Below are 14,949 nucleotides of genomic sequence, written 5' to 3'. Positions count from 1 at the left end.
AAAAAAAAAAAAAAAAAAAAAAAAAAAAAAAAAAAAAAAAAAGCAGGGTTGCAATCCTAGTCTCTGATAAAACAGACTTTAAACCAACAAAGATAAAGAGAGACAAAGAAGGTCATTACATAATGGTACAGGGATCAACACAATAAGAAGACCTAACTATCCTAAATATATATGCACCCAATACAGGAGCACCCAGATTCACAAAGCAAGTTATTAGAGACCTACAAAGAGACTTAGACTCCCACACAATAATAGTGGGAGACTTTAACACCCCACTGTCAATGTTAGATCAATGAGACAGAAAATTAACAAGGATATTCAGGACTTGGACTCAGCTCTTGGAAAAGCAGACCTAATAGACATCTAAAGAAATCTTCACTTCAAATAATCAGAATATTCATTCTTCTCAGCACCACATTGCACTTATTCTAAAATTGGCCACATAATTGGAAGTAAAACACTCCTCAGCAAATGCAAAAGAATGGAAATCATAACCAACAGTCTCTCAGACCACAGTGCAATCAAATTAGAACTCAGGATTAAGAAACTCACTCAAAACCACAACAACTACATGGAAACTGAACAATCTGCTCCTGAATGACTACTGGGTAAATACTGAAATGAAGGCAGAAATAAAGATGTTACTTGAAACCAATGAGAACAAAGACACAACATACCAGAATCTCTGGGACACATTTAAAAGTGTTTAGAGGGAAATTTATAGTACTAAATGCCCACAAAAGAAAGCAGGAAAGAACTAAAATCAACATTCTAACATCACAATTAAAAGAACTACAGAAGCAAGAGCAAACAAATTCAAAAGCTAGCAGAAGACAAATAACTAAGAGCAGAACTGAAGGAGACAGAGACACAAAAAACCCTTCAAATCAGTGAATCCAGGAGCTGGTTTTTTTTGAAAAGATCAATAAAATAGACCACTAGCTAGACTAATACAGAAGAAAAGAGAAAAGAATCAAATAGACGCAATAAAAAATGATAAAGGGGTATCACCACCGACCCCACAGAAATACAAACTACCATCAGAGAATACTATAAACACCTCTACGCAAATCAACTAGAAAATCTAGAAGAAATAGATAAATTCTTGGACACGTACACCCTCCCAAGTCTAAACCAGGAAGAAGTCAAATCCCTGAATAGACCTGTAACAAGTTCTGAAATTAATAGCCTACCAACCAAAAAGAGTCCAGGACCAGACAGATTCACAGCCAGTTTCTACCAGAGATACAAAAAGGAGCTGGTACCATTCCTTCTGAAACTATTCCGAACAAAAGAAAAAGAGGGAACCCTCCCCAACTCATTTTATGAGGCCAGCATCATCCTGATACCAAAACCTGGCAGAGACACAAGAAAGAAAGAAAATTTCAGGCCAGTATGCCTGATGAACATCAGTATGAAAATCCTCAATAAAATACGGGCAAACCGAATCCAGCAGCACATCTAAAAGCTTATCCACCATGATCAAGTAGGCTTCATCCCTGGGATGCAAGGCTGGTTCAACATACACAAATCAGTAAACATAATCCATCACGTAAACAGAATCAGTGACAAAAATCACATGATTATCTCAATAGATGACAAAAAGGCCTTTGACAAAATTCAACAGCGCTTCATCCTAAAAACTCTCAATAAACTAGGTACTGATAGAATGTATCTCAAAATAATAAGAGCTATTTATGACAAACCCACAGCCAATATCGTACTGAATGGGCAAAAGCTGGAAGCATTCCCTTTGAAAACCGGCACAAGACAAGGATGCCCTCTCTCACCACTCCTAGTCAACATAGTATTGGAAGTTCTGGGAGGGCAATCAGGAAAGAGAAAGAAAGGGTATTCAACTAGGATAAGAGGAAGTCAAACTGTCTCTGTTTGCAGATGACATGACTGTATATTTAGAAAACCCTATTGTTTCAGCCCAAAATCTCCTTAAGCTGAAAAGTAACTTCAGCAAAGTCTCAGGATACAAAATCAATGTGCAGAAATCACAGGCATTCCTATACACCAATAACAAACAGAGAGCCAAATCATGAGTGAACTCCCATTCACAACTGCTTCAAAGAGAATAAAATACCTAGGAATCCAACTTACAAGGGATGTGAAGGATCTCTTGAAGGAGAACTACAAACCACTGCTCAAGGAAATAAGAGGACACAAATAAATGGAAGAACATTCCATGCTCATAGATAGGAAGAATCAATATTGTGAAAATGGTCATACTGCCCAAAGTAATTTATAGATTCAATGCTGTCTCCATCAAGCTACCATTGACTTTCTTCACAGAATTAGAAAAAACTACTTTAAATTCCATATGGAACCAAAAAAGAGCCTGCATAGCCAAGACAATTCTAAGCAAAAAGAACAAAGCTGGAGGCATCACACTACCTGACTTCAAACTACACTACAAGGCTACAGTAACCAAAACAGCATGGTCCTAGTCCTAATACAGAGATACAGACCAATGGAACAGAACAGAGGCCTCAGAAATAACACCACACATCTACAGCCATCTGATCTTTGACAAACCTAACACAAACAAGGAATAGGGAAAGGATTCCCTAATTAGTAAATGGTGTTGGGAAAACTGGCTAGCCATACGCAGAAAACTGAAACTGGACCCCTTCCTTACACCTTATACAAAAATTAAGATGAATTAAAGACTTAAATGTTTAACACCTAAAACCATAAAAACCCTAGAAGGAAACCTAGGCAATACCATTCAGGACATAGGCGTGGGCAAAGATTTCATGACTAAAACACCAAAAGCAATGGCAACAAAAGCCAAAATTGACAAATGGGATCTAATCAAGGAGCTTCTGCACAGCAAAAGAAACTATCATCAGAGTGAACAGGCAGCCTACAGAATGGGAGAAAATTTTTGCAATCTATCCATCTTACAAAGGGCTAATATCCAGAATCTATAAAGAACTTAAAACAAATTTACAAGAAAAAAAAAACCCATCAAAAAGTGGGCAAAGGATATGAACATATGCTTCTCAAAAGAAGACATTTACGCAGCCAACAAACATGAAAAAAAGCTCTTCATCACTGGTCATTAGAGAAATGCAAATCAAAACCACAATGAGATACCATCTCACACCCATTAGAATGGTGATAATTAAAGTCAGGAAACAACAGATGCTGGAGAGGATGTGGAGAAACAGGAATGCTTTTACATTGTTGGTGGGAGTGTAAATTAGTTCAACCATTGTAGAAGACAGTGTGGCGATTCCTCAAGGATCTAGAACCAGAGATACCATTTGACCCACAATCTCATTACTGGTTATATACCCAAATGATTATAAATCATTCTAGTATAAAGAGACATGCACACGTATGTTTACTGCAGCACTATTCACAATAGTAAAGACTTGGAACCAACCCAAATGCCCATCAATGATAGACTGGATAAAGAAAATATGGCACATATACACCAGGGAATACTATACAGCCATACCAAAGAATGAGTTCATGTCCTTTGCAGGGACATGGATGAAGCTGGAAACCGTCACTCTCAGCAAACTAACACAGGAACAGGAAAGCAAATACCTTATCTTCTCACTCATAAGTGGGAGTTGAACAAAGAGAATACATGGACACAGAGAGGGTAACATCACACACTGGGGCCTGTTGGGGAGAGTGGGGGCCTAGGGGAGGGACAGCATTAGGAGAAATACCTAATGTAGATGATGGGTTGATGGGTGCAGCAAACCACCATGGCACGTGTATACCTATGTAACAAACCACGTTCTGCACATGTACCCCAGAACTTAAGGTATAATTTAAAAAAGATACTTCAAAGAAATATAAAAAGCTTTGCATCACTGTTATCAGAACCTTTGCTACTTAAATTCTGGCTATTCCTTGAGAACTCAGCCTTTGTCTAAGAGTGGCAATGTCATCAGAAAGAAAATCAAACTTTTTAAAAAAGTGTTCTTGGTTTGATTGTACAGGTGACCCCCACAACTCAACTCCACCAGCCCATTTAAATAAATTCCCTCTGCAGGTTTTACTATACATTTTTGAAAATGTTATTTTTTGTAGAGACGGGGTCTTACAATGTTTCCCAGGCTGGTTTTGAACTCCTGGACTCAAGCGATTCTCCTGCCTCAGCCTCCCAGAGTGCTGGGATTACATGCAAGAGCCAACACGACCAGTCCCCTCTGCAGTTTTGGAAACTCCTATTTGTAGCCCATGATTCCAGTGTTACCTCTGGTCATAAGACAGTGCCATGGCCCGGATTCCAGCGTCACATCCTGGATAGGCAAAGAGCTGCTTGAGGTCCGACACCTGCCGGACCACGACCACTCCGCTGTCCCCTCCTGTGAGCAGGTACTGTCCATCTCGGCTCAGCTGGATGGCCTGTGAGACAGCAATATTCAGTAGAAATGAGGTTCTAGGAAACTTTCAGCTCCCACCCTGTGTTTGAGTCACTCTCACACTAGCTACTGTAGTACAGGGAGAAGAGAGAGAGATCTCAGGAGTTTTTGGAAAATCATGAGTTGTAGAAGATCTGCCATTTTCAAAACCAAATGGACAAAGTTTGGCAATGGTTGAGATTATTTTTGGCTTTGCTTTTTTAAAGACTAAGTAGCAAACTCTTCCAGTTCTACAAATGCTACTAGAATGGTGGTGTGTGTTGTGGACTGGGACCAGTGCTCTTAACGAGAAGCCCTGGCATCTCTTCATTTGCGCTGCGGACATGCTAATAAGCCTGTTAGTCCCAAGACTTGGCAGATGGTGCCGCCTGACCTCACATCCCCTCTAATCCCCTGCTGGGTGCGACTCCAGGGCAGCCAGCAACCTTGGCACCTTCCCTGAGCCTGTTGGATTTTGACAGCAGTTGGGAAGAAGACTTGGTAGAGAGCTACAACTTCCAGGATGATTAAATCCCAGTTCAGCATTTTCTTGCTCCAGGGCTAACAGTGCTCCAGCCTGTGGTTTAGTCAGCTCTAGGCTGTGCTCCTCTGTCCTTTCCTACTAGCACTGAACAGACAGTACAGGCTCAGAATTTGCTCTTTGATCCTGTAAAATGGGCATCCACAAATGAAAGCCTGCGGGCCAAATGCAGCCCACTGCCTGTTTCGTATAACTGTTTGTTTTAACATGTTTCAGTGCTTGAATTTTTCATGACACATGAATATTTATATGAATTCCAAATCTGAACCCCCATAAACAGGTTTTTTGTTTGTTTGTTTTTGAGGCAGGGTCTTGCTCTGTCACCCAGGCTGGAGGGCAGGGATACAATCTTGGCTCACTACAAGCTCCACCTCTCAGGTTCAAGTGATTCTCACACCTCAACCTCCTGAGCAGTTGGGATTACAGGTGCCCACCACAACACCCAGCTAATTTTTGTACTTTTAGTAGAGACGGGGTTTCACCATGTTGGTCAGGCTGGTCTCAAACTCCTGACCTCAAGTGCTCCACCACCCCCCTCGGCCTCCCAAAGTGCTGGGATTACAGACAAGAACCACCACACCTGGCCTTCCGTAAATAAAGTTTTCCTGGAACATCGCAACACCCATTTGTTTATGACTACTTTCACAGGTAGTTGCAACAGAGAATGTAGAATCCTCAAAGCCTAAAATATTTACTTTCTGTCCATTTATAGAAAAAGTGTGGCAAATCCTAACTATCCCTCCCTACTCCAAAAGCCAATCCCATTAGCCCTTCCTCTCCTCCTGCCTGGTACCTCCAAGCCTTGTTTTCTTAGCTTATTAAGATACAAATTTCCTTTCTTTAGTGGATGGCATCGGAGTTTTAAAGCCATTACAAACACCTGTAATCGCATGTCCACCTGGGTGCAGGGGAATACAGATTGTGCTGGCAAGCCAGAAAGAAAAAAACCTAATTTCTGATACATTCGCACTGTTCTACATTCAGTTCTAGTATAGCTGCCTTAAGTCTTCACTCTTTGACATATTTTTAAAAAAATCATAGAAAGGGAAAGACTTTCTTATCCATTTAATTCACATTCACCCAAATGCCAACTTTTAGTAGTCTCTTAAATACAGCTTATTCTCAAGAACACAAAAACACATCTAGGAAATAAAAACCCAAATGTGGAAGACAGTTGCATATTCTCTAAGTCTCGTTAACTAAACACAGATATTAAGATATTTTCAAGATGAGCAAAAATCAATATCCTTTCCCCCATTCATTTCACAAATGGCAATCTCTAGGGGTGTCCGGGAACTGCAATGAAGACTAGAACAAACAACTATTTGCTACACATATAAAATTCAGCTGATTGAAAATCGAGTCACCTTATGGTTGTGGTTCACTTGAATTTTATACTTGAAGCTTTTTACTGGATAAGTGTTATACCAAAACAAATTAAAACCATTAATCTTTACTTCTTTGTTCTAGTAAAGAATCTCTAATCCTGCTTCCATATGAAATTAAGTAAAACCTGGGCTTTAGGGACTATACAGTCATCAGCATTCAAAACATTTTAATGAACCAGATGCCTCCCAAGGTGAAAAAAGATTTCGCTGCCCTCTTTCATGAGAGGCCAAATTCCTCTTGGCAGCAAGAGCCAGGATAACATTTAGCAAGCAGCACCTGATCTTCCACTCAAATACTGACAGGCCGCCTCCATATCCAGGTTGGAGTGTTACTAGAGGGAAACCTCTGGAAATGTGCCCAGAGACACGTTAATCTCATCCCCTGAAATCCTGAGTGCTGTGGACAGCGCTGTGGCTGCACCGGTTTTAAGGAGGTAGTAGCAGGCCACAGCAGTCTGCTGGGGATGACCACATCCTAAAACACAGCCTCAGGAAGGGAAAACAAATGCGTTCCCCTGGGTGAATGGTGGTTCTCCCGTGTTTAGGATAAAATAACTTTGCTGCTCTGTACAGGCTGCCTCCTTAAATATCAGCTGTTCATAAAGACATCTCAACACTGTCTAGTTGATGGACTATGATATGCTGCTAACCAAAATGCCACCGAGCAATCTGGCATCTAAAATAAAAATAGGTGGGAAGCCTTGATTAGTGCAGAGCTTCCCCAGGCTGCCGGCCTGCAGAGTTCTTGGTATTTCACAGAAACATAATTTCTGGTCTGAGCTGATGACTAATTTGTTTCCATGGTGTCCATTCCTTATATGGGCTCAGATTGAGGATGGAGCTGGAGATTCTGCTCTGTAGTACCTTGGATTCCCAGCCTGTGGCTGCCTTCCTTGCCTCCCGAGGTAGTGAGCGGTGAAAGTATCAGTCTCTGGAGCTGCGGGCAGGTACTGCTCATTTTAGGCAAGCTCGCTTTAGTCACACAGCTGCCACTTGCAAGCTAGCATGATAAAGTGCAGGAGTGCTGGGAAAAGGCAATGGATTGTTTAAGCCTAAACTCCAGCGGGAAATATTACGGAGGGAAAAAGCGATGGCTACAGGGCAGAGAGGAGAAGCATGTGTGCACGAATGGTCTGCAGAAAGCCTCCCACTGCTGCCTCAAGGAACTTCCCAGAGCCCCTGGTACCAACTGAAATGCCACAGAAATTGCTTCAGTCAGCTGCGGATCTCAAATTATTTTACAGATTTATTAGCGTAGCTGACAATATAATCGCAACTCAAAGTGACAGATTATCCACATTATTATTGTAAAGAAAAGAGGAAAAGAAAATCCTCTGATGTGTAGTTGGTTTAAATGCAGCATTATGGGAAGGTAGGGAAAAATAAAAGCGAGTTCGAGTGTGTCTGTGTGCGTGCCTCGTGGTGGAGGCTGGCAGAATGCAATGGAGAGACCACAGAGAACGGTGGAGACACAAGAAGGAAGCCATCCACCGAATCAAGAAATGAATCCCAGGAGACACAGCAGCAAGGGTCCTTCATTTCCTCATGTAATCTATATGTAGGAGCTTTGTTCCCTGACACCAGTATTTACTTAGGAGAAGGGGGTGATCAGAGCAGATCTGGGAAAGTGGGAGAATTTATGTCATCTAAGCTGCCTAGGTCAGGAATAGCAATGAGTGAAATATCCAGAGCTAGCCCAAAGCCAGGGTAGAAGCCCCTGTGACCCTACTCCTGCCTCCAACATGTCCTGGGTCCCCTCATTGTATACAGCTCACATGCCCCGCCCTCCAGCCTGATTCTGGAAAATGAGGACCACCCCAGCTTTCTTTTACTTTAACCTTCACCAAGGAGTTTGGAGGTAAGAAACAAAGGACCTTGACAAACTAGCCTTTGAAAAGAACAGTTCTTACTCTTTTTCTCAACGTCTAATACTTGTGGAGTCCTATCCTGGAGAGGAAGCAAGAGCCCGGAAGGTCCACTGGTGGTGCCATTTCCGGTAGACCCAATGGGAAAAAAATGCCTGCCTAATTCATAATTTGAAGCCCAACTTCCTTAACGTGTTTTGGACTTATTCATGAAGAAGTTATATCTGAAATTAATAATCCTAAATAGTCATAATCCGTACTGGTCCCACCACCAAGCTATTCAGATGTAAAGAGACTCCAGTTTTAAGTGTCATCTAATGTACTATTTCAGCTTTCATACTCAGAAAACAATGTGCAGTGCGTTTTCTAGAAAAAAAAAAATGAGCAGTGCCACTGAAAGCCACCCAGGATGATTCAGAAGCCCCTAAGGAAACCTCTTCTATTGAAGGACCAGCCTCAGCTGTGCCGCGTGTATGTGTACTTGGTTTAAATGCAGCCAGCATTATGGGAAGATGGGGAACAATAAAAGCGAGTGTAGTGTGTCTGTGTGCCTGCCTCATGGTGGAGGCCGGCAGCTGGCCTCGTCCACCGCTGTGGTGTGCAAAGTGTGTGAGCCTTTTCTGAGTGCTACCTAAAGATTTTTTGTGGGTGTGGAAAAGAGGCCCTCGGCAACCCAAAAATAGAGGTTTCTTTCAGGAACGCTTTCCCTCCCCACTTGACACGAGTTGAGGTAAAAGTCGTGAATGCTGAAGAGTCCCCAGGGCACTCACTCTTATGTTATCTTCTGTTTCCATCGTGGCCTGGAGTTTTCCATTCACACTGAATGTACAGAAGAGGCCGTTTTCATAGAATATGACACAATGACCCTCTCTTGAAGCCTGAATGAGTTTTGGTTTCAGGCAGTTTTCAGGACCCTCCAAGGTCCTCAACAAGTCTCCATTCATGGAATGTATGAGACATGGTCCTTCTGAGAAACAAAAGGCAAAATTATTTAATGAAAACAGACAAATACAATCTGAATCTTGAGCACAGATCAAACAGGATTATAGAACCACACTATAGATGTAGAAAGCCTTTGAAAAACTTCCATCTTACGTGCAAGTTATTTTGCAAAATCTCTTCATGTTTGCCAGATCTCACCTTCCACTCAGGAGAGGAGAGAAGCCAAATCATGTAAGTCCAAGTTCACTTTCCTCAAGAGACAGGAAGTTAGTCTCTGAAATTCATTATGCTAAGAGGCAATACAAACTGGAGGAACTGGGAAACAGGATAAGCTTCCATTTCTAGCATAGCTTCAAGGAGGCTGGGATGCCAACAAACAAGGGATGTGGGCAGCCACACTAAGACCTCTCCTTGCAGGATCCCTTGCAGGAGCCCTGACAGCCACGGCAGTGTGGGCCTGTGCAGGGGACAGCCAGCTCAAGCAGCCTCTGAGGGCCTTAGCCTTCTTCTCTACAACTGCTCACTACTTTTTTACACTGAAAGGGGGTCCCTGGTAGTTCTTCTCAACCTCCAAAACATTCACACAGGAACCCTTCGGCCACTCTCCTTGGCAACGGAGTGAGTCCACCTCCCTGCTGCCTCCACAGCAAGCAGCAGCATCCACCACTCCCAACACCTGGGTGGACCACCAGGTCAAGATGCCAGAGGAGGACAGGCAGCTGCTGGGAGCCCACACACAGCCAGGCTTTTTGTTTCTATTGAGTATCTGCTACATGCAAAGCAAAGAAGGAATAAGGAACAAAGATTGCTTGTGCGATGAGCAAGTTCCAAGAGATATCTCAGTCAGATAACGGGGATCATTGGGGTATGTGCCCTGCTACTCTTCTGGCTAAATTACTCATGACCACATGGAATCGTTGCCTTTTCCCCACAATAACTACTGAAAGCTTGCCCTTTTAAAAATAAGGCTTTTAGCTCTTTCTTGACCACTCAGGTAGTTTATAAATTTTTAAAATATCCACAGGCAGTCTTTGCTTTACACAGTTCCAGCATGCATGAATTTCAGTTATCACTCCTTAAATAACACCAGCCCTCCAATAACATAGTTCAAATTTAGGTTGTCACAGTAATTGCATAAAGTATGCACTTTTGTGGCTAGCTCTTCAGTCCACAAATCACTATATAAATAACAGATGTGCATCATCATCATCAGTGACCAATCACATCACTCCTTTCAAAATATGTCGATGACTGCTCACTGCATATCTGTTATTCAGGTCACACACAGACAGCAAACTGTGCAGCTGTGTTGCTTTTTTGTCTCCCAGTGATAAAGCCATATAATATTTCACAAAAATGGATAATCAAAAAAAGGGTATTGGCCAACAAAGATGAAACTGCAGTAAAGAATGGAAAATGATAAAGCTGAAGGTACAATTTGAATTGAATATAAATGGGGTTATAGAAGAAAGAGCTGCCTGTGGGATGCTGACCCTGCTGAGACACTGTAGATATGCAGCCAGGAAGGGAATGAAGGAACTTATCAGTGTAAGTTAGGGAAGAAGGTGTAACAAAGATGTCCCAGAATTGAAACCAGCAAAAGCCTCACATTAAAGGAATTCTAGGGAATATTTCATGACATTGAAAGCACAAAAGATGAAATGTTAGACGCGGATCCCAACTTAGAGTATGACAGCTCCCCAAGGCATAGAAAAGATGCTAGCTCCTTAACATATATATATAACAAGTATATTACATGTATATAACAAGTTCAAACTACTCTTGATACATTTTTCATAAATAATTATCAATGTATCAAATGTTTTAAATTACAATGTATTAAGTACATGTGAGTTTTACTACCTTTTTCATGTTATATGTATAACTGAGTATGAGTTTTTAATGTTTTGACAAAATTATTATTAGAGACAGGGTTTTGCTCTGTCACCCAGGCTGGAGTGCAGTGGCATGATCACGGCTCACTACAGCCTTCACCTCCTGCAATCCTCCCACCTCACCTTCCCAAGCAGCTGAGACTACAGGTGTGCACCACCATGCTCAGCTAATTCTTAATTTTTTTTGTAGAGGTGGGGGTCTCACTGTGTTGCCAGACTGGTCTCAAACTCCTGGCCTCAAATGATGTTCCCACCTTATCCTCCCAAAATGTTGGGATTACAGGCATGAACCACCATGTCCATCATGACAAAAATTTTTAAAGACGATGGAACAATTGTAAAATTGACCAATGATTATTCAGATCACTTTGTATGGTTTCAGTTTGCATGCTTGCTTTTACAGTTCCATACTACTGTGCAAAGAAAAGATGACCTGTAATATAATAGGTTCATTTTACAACTCCTGTTGGCTCAGGATGTATGAAATTATTGAGTATAAGGGAAAAGTCCAGTGGTTATAGAATTCTTGCTATCATTATTACTATTTCAATGTTTTGACCAAATTTATAAACACAATCCTTTAAATATTTAAAACACCTTGTTAGCCAGACTATTATACTTTAGGACACAGGTAAGGTGATCCAAATACTCTGTTTCCCCACCAGATAAACCTAAAAGACGTGAGATGTAGTACTTTGTTCTGAGTTCAGACCTCAGCTCAGAGCAGAGACAGAGAGATGGATAGACTATTACGATGGGATAAGCAACGAATTGGAAACAGCTCCGTTCCCAGTCAGATCCTGATTTGCTGCGTGTGCTTTTAGCTTGCTTATTATCTTGGGCCTAAATATATGATGCTGTTTCCAGCACAAACCTCCAGGCAAACCAGCTTAAGTATCTTTCTATTCCACTCTCAATGCCATTGTGGCCCCTGCCTCATTAAAACAGACAGGGTCAGGGGCTTCCGTTCAGATGTAAGATGGAACCCGGCCCAGTAACAGCGCAGAAGAATAAACAAATGTACAAAGATGTTCCTTGTTCCTGCTTCATGGAAATATGAATATTAATAGGATATGTTTGTAAAAACATCTTAAACACTTTAGAGCAGTGCTGTGAAACAGAACTTTCTACAGTGATGGAAATGATCTGTATCTGTGCTGTCCAATGTGGTGGCCACTAGCCATATGTGAGTACTGAGCCCCTGAAATGTGGCTAGTGCCACCAAGAAACCTACATTTTAATTTTATTGAATTTTAAATAATTTAAATAGTTCCATATGACTAATGGCTAGCATAACAGACAGAAGTTTTAGAAAAAAGGTACCAAATTAAGCTTTGGTAATTTGTTTCTAGAAGACAGCAAGAAATGCATCCATTTTGTGAAGGTACCACAGGTTTACCTTGTGAACCACTCAACACCAGGCCTAGCTCAGCACAGACCGCAGCACATGTGACCTCATAGTCATGGCCTGTCAAAATGGCCCGAGGAGCAGCAGTCTCACCTTTAGGAAAAAACAGATAAAAAGAACAAATCAATTCAAGTTCATGCAGATTAAATAATCAACAACTTGCTCCTAATTCCCATCATGCCTATTTAATTTATAGTTTGGGAATGTGTCCAGCAATCCTACTTTAGGACTCGATCCAAGTTATATACTATAGTTTGATTATGAGGACCACATCCTGCTAAAATGTCAAGTAACCTTTATGTGATTATCAAGCAACAATGGTTGAAAACTCAGGGTTAAATACAACAAAATCTGCATTCCAAAATGCCTCATAAAAAATTAGCCCCGCAATTAGATGTTTTATGGTCAGATGACTATAAAATTAGGAACCTTGGCTCAATTTACATTTCAAAGAAAGGACTCGCACCTCCCTCTTCCCTCCTTAGCCTCTGTGGACCGCTGAAACCCATCATAATGAAGACAGTCTGAACTAGACTTCCGCTACCTCCACAGGAATTCTACAGCCCCTCTCTTAAATACCTATTCTCTCTACTAAGCTTATGTATTTTTCTGATATATAAATTTCATGGGTATATTCTCTGTAGTTCATTCAAAGAACCAAAAATAGTAATAATAAAAAAAAAAACACCTAAAAAAACCAAACCCTTACAGATAAGTCTACAGATAGTGACTGAAAATGAGAGGCGGTGGGTGGAGAAGGGGGGACAGAGAAGGAGTATCCAAAAAACGGCACATGTTGCCGAATACTTTCACAAGTAGAAAGAACAAGTCATACTGTATGTCTGTCCCAGACTACAAAGAAAAAGTAAGGTTGGTTGGTTGGTTGGCTGGTTAATAAGGAACCCACCATGACTAAATAAAACGGTAATGGGCTTGATTTGTTGATTGGTTCATGCCAAGCCACAAGGATAAACCCGATTCCATGTCTAGCCTGAAGAATACAATTTGAAAACTAAAGGAATCCTCTACTTTTATAGTCTCTAAAGGTAAAGACACAAAAAGTCTTTCCAAGTGGAGAGCAGGATTCTATTAGCATTCTTGATTTCTTGATTTGGATTTGTTTTATAGTATGCTTGATAACTAACACTGTGTAATCCAGAAGAGACAAATGTGCCACAGAGCAGCTGTGGAACCCTGTGGAAGAGAATTGCTTGTATCTTAACCCCAGACAGCTGACTATCCTTGGAGCAGCCAGCCACTCAGAGGAAAGATGTCCAGCAGCTCAGAGGAAACCCACTGAAAACCAACTGTACTTGGAATGCTGCCGTCAAAAAACTAACCTGGCTTCCAAAGTGGGGGTTCTCCCAGTAGGTCACTGGGTTATTTGAAATTTTATGCAAAATGTATCTACATGCCTGTTTTTCTAGGTAGCAGGGGAGGAAAACAAGTTTTACTGAATGGACAGAGGTCCATGACCAAGAAAAGGTGAGAGGCTTCTACCCTGAAGAGAGGTCTAGTCTCTGCTTGTAGCCCCACTTCACCTGGAGCCAGCAGTCACTTCAGGTCTAGCCTTCCACACGACAGTTCCAATGCATGTACCAGAGTACATAATACAGGGCCATGTCCCCGCAGTGTCCTTCAAGGCTTTGATGACTGTAGGTAATTCTGAGTGGGACTTAAGTTGAAGGGATGTCACACAGAACTATGCACCACACTGGCAGTGCTATGTGCAGCCAGTCGCTGGACCTGGCCTACAGGTTTAGTGAATAAAGGGAGACCGAAAGTGACATACGAAGAGGCAAGGGGATAGGCAGAACAAGGGGCTTCGTTTCATTTGATTCCAAGTTTTGAAACTTCTCTGGGAGGCAAACCTACCTTAATTAGAAAGTTTTCTTGACATTTCCCAAGCCACAAAGAATTTGTCACAAGAGCAATTTTGTTTCTTACAAAGTCCAGAAATTTGGGAAAATTTTAAAGAAATACAGCAAATAATGTAAGTCAATCTGAACTACTTAAGCTTCTGTTAGGATCCACAAATTTTAGGAATAAGTATACTGTTTTAAAAAATTATTGGCCAGGTGCGGTGGCTCATGCCTGTAATCCCAGCACTTTGGGAAGCCAAGGCGGGCAGATCACCTGAGATTAGGAGTTTGAGACCAGTCTGGCCAACATGGTGAAACCCTGCCTCTACTAAAAATACAAAAAATTAGTTTGGTGTGGTGGTGTGCGCCTCTAATCCCAGTTACTCGGGAGGCTGAGGTAGGAGAATCGCTTGAACCTGGGAGGTAGAGGTTGCAGTGAGCCGAGATTGTGCCACTGCACTCCAGCCTGGGTGACAGAGCAAGACTCCATCTCAAAAAAATAATAAAATAAGAAGTTATCAATACTTTAGCCCTGAATCTTGGTTTCCCTTTTCCCCAGAAGGCTGTACATTCCACAGAAATACCATACAATGTTGTTTCTGAAATTACTATCTAATTAGATCCATTGGCAACTTTTTTTTTTTTTTTTTTTTTTTTTTTTTTTTTTTTTTT

The 14,949-nt window shown here is 41.4% G+C and overlaps 1 protein-coding gene across 2 annotated transcripts in view; it reads right to left on the bottom strand.

Moving 5' to 3' along the window:
- Window positions 1–14,949, bottom strand: part of LOC108522453 (lipopolysaccharide-responsive and beige-like anchor protein) — a 157,880-nt gene that overhangs the window by 9,736 nt on the left and 133,195 nt on the right. For both annotated transcript variants that reach the window (XM_017862664.1, XM_017862663.1), the window contains exons 8-10: window positions 12,407–12,508; window positions 8,941–9,137; window positions 4,229–4,380 (exon numbers count right to left, since the gene is read on the bottom strand). In XM_017862664.1, coding sequence (XP_017718153.1) covers window positions 4,229–4,380; window positions 8,941–9,137; window positions 12,407–12,508 — 451 coding nt within the window. The remainder of the gene's footprint in view (window positions 1–4,228; window positions 4,381–8,940; window positions 9,138–12,406; window positions 12,509–14,949) is intronic.

This window comes from Rhinopithecus bieti, unplaced genomic scaffold (genome assembly GCF_001698545.2).
Source record: "Rhinopithecus bieti isolate Rb0 unplaced genomic scaffold, ASM169854v2 scaffold_64281, whole genome shotgun sequence".
Taxonomy (NCBI): domain Eukaryota; kingdom Metazoa; phylum Chordata; class Mammalia; order Primates; family Cercopithecidae; genus Rhinopithecus; species Rhinopithecus bieti.
The sequence above is the reverse complement of the archived record's forward strand: the minus strand, read 5'-3'. Positions and strand labels throughout refer to the sequence as shown.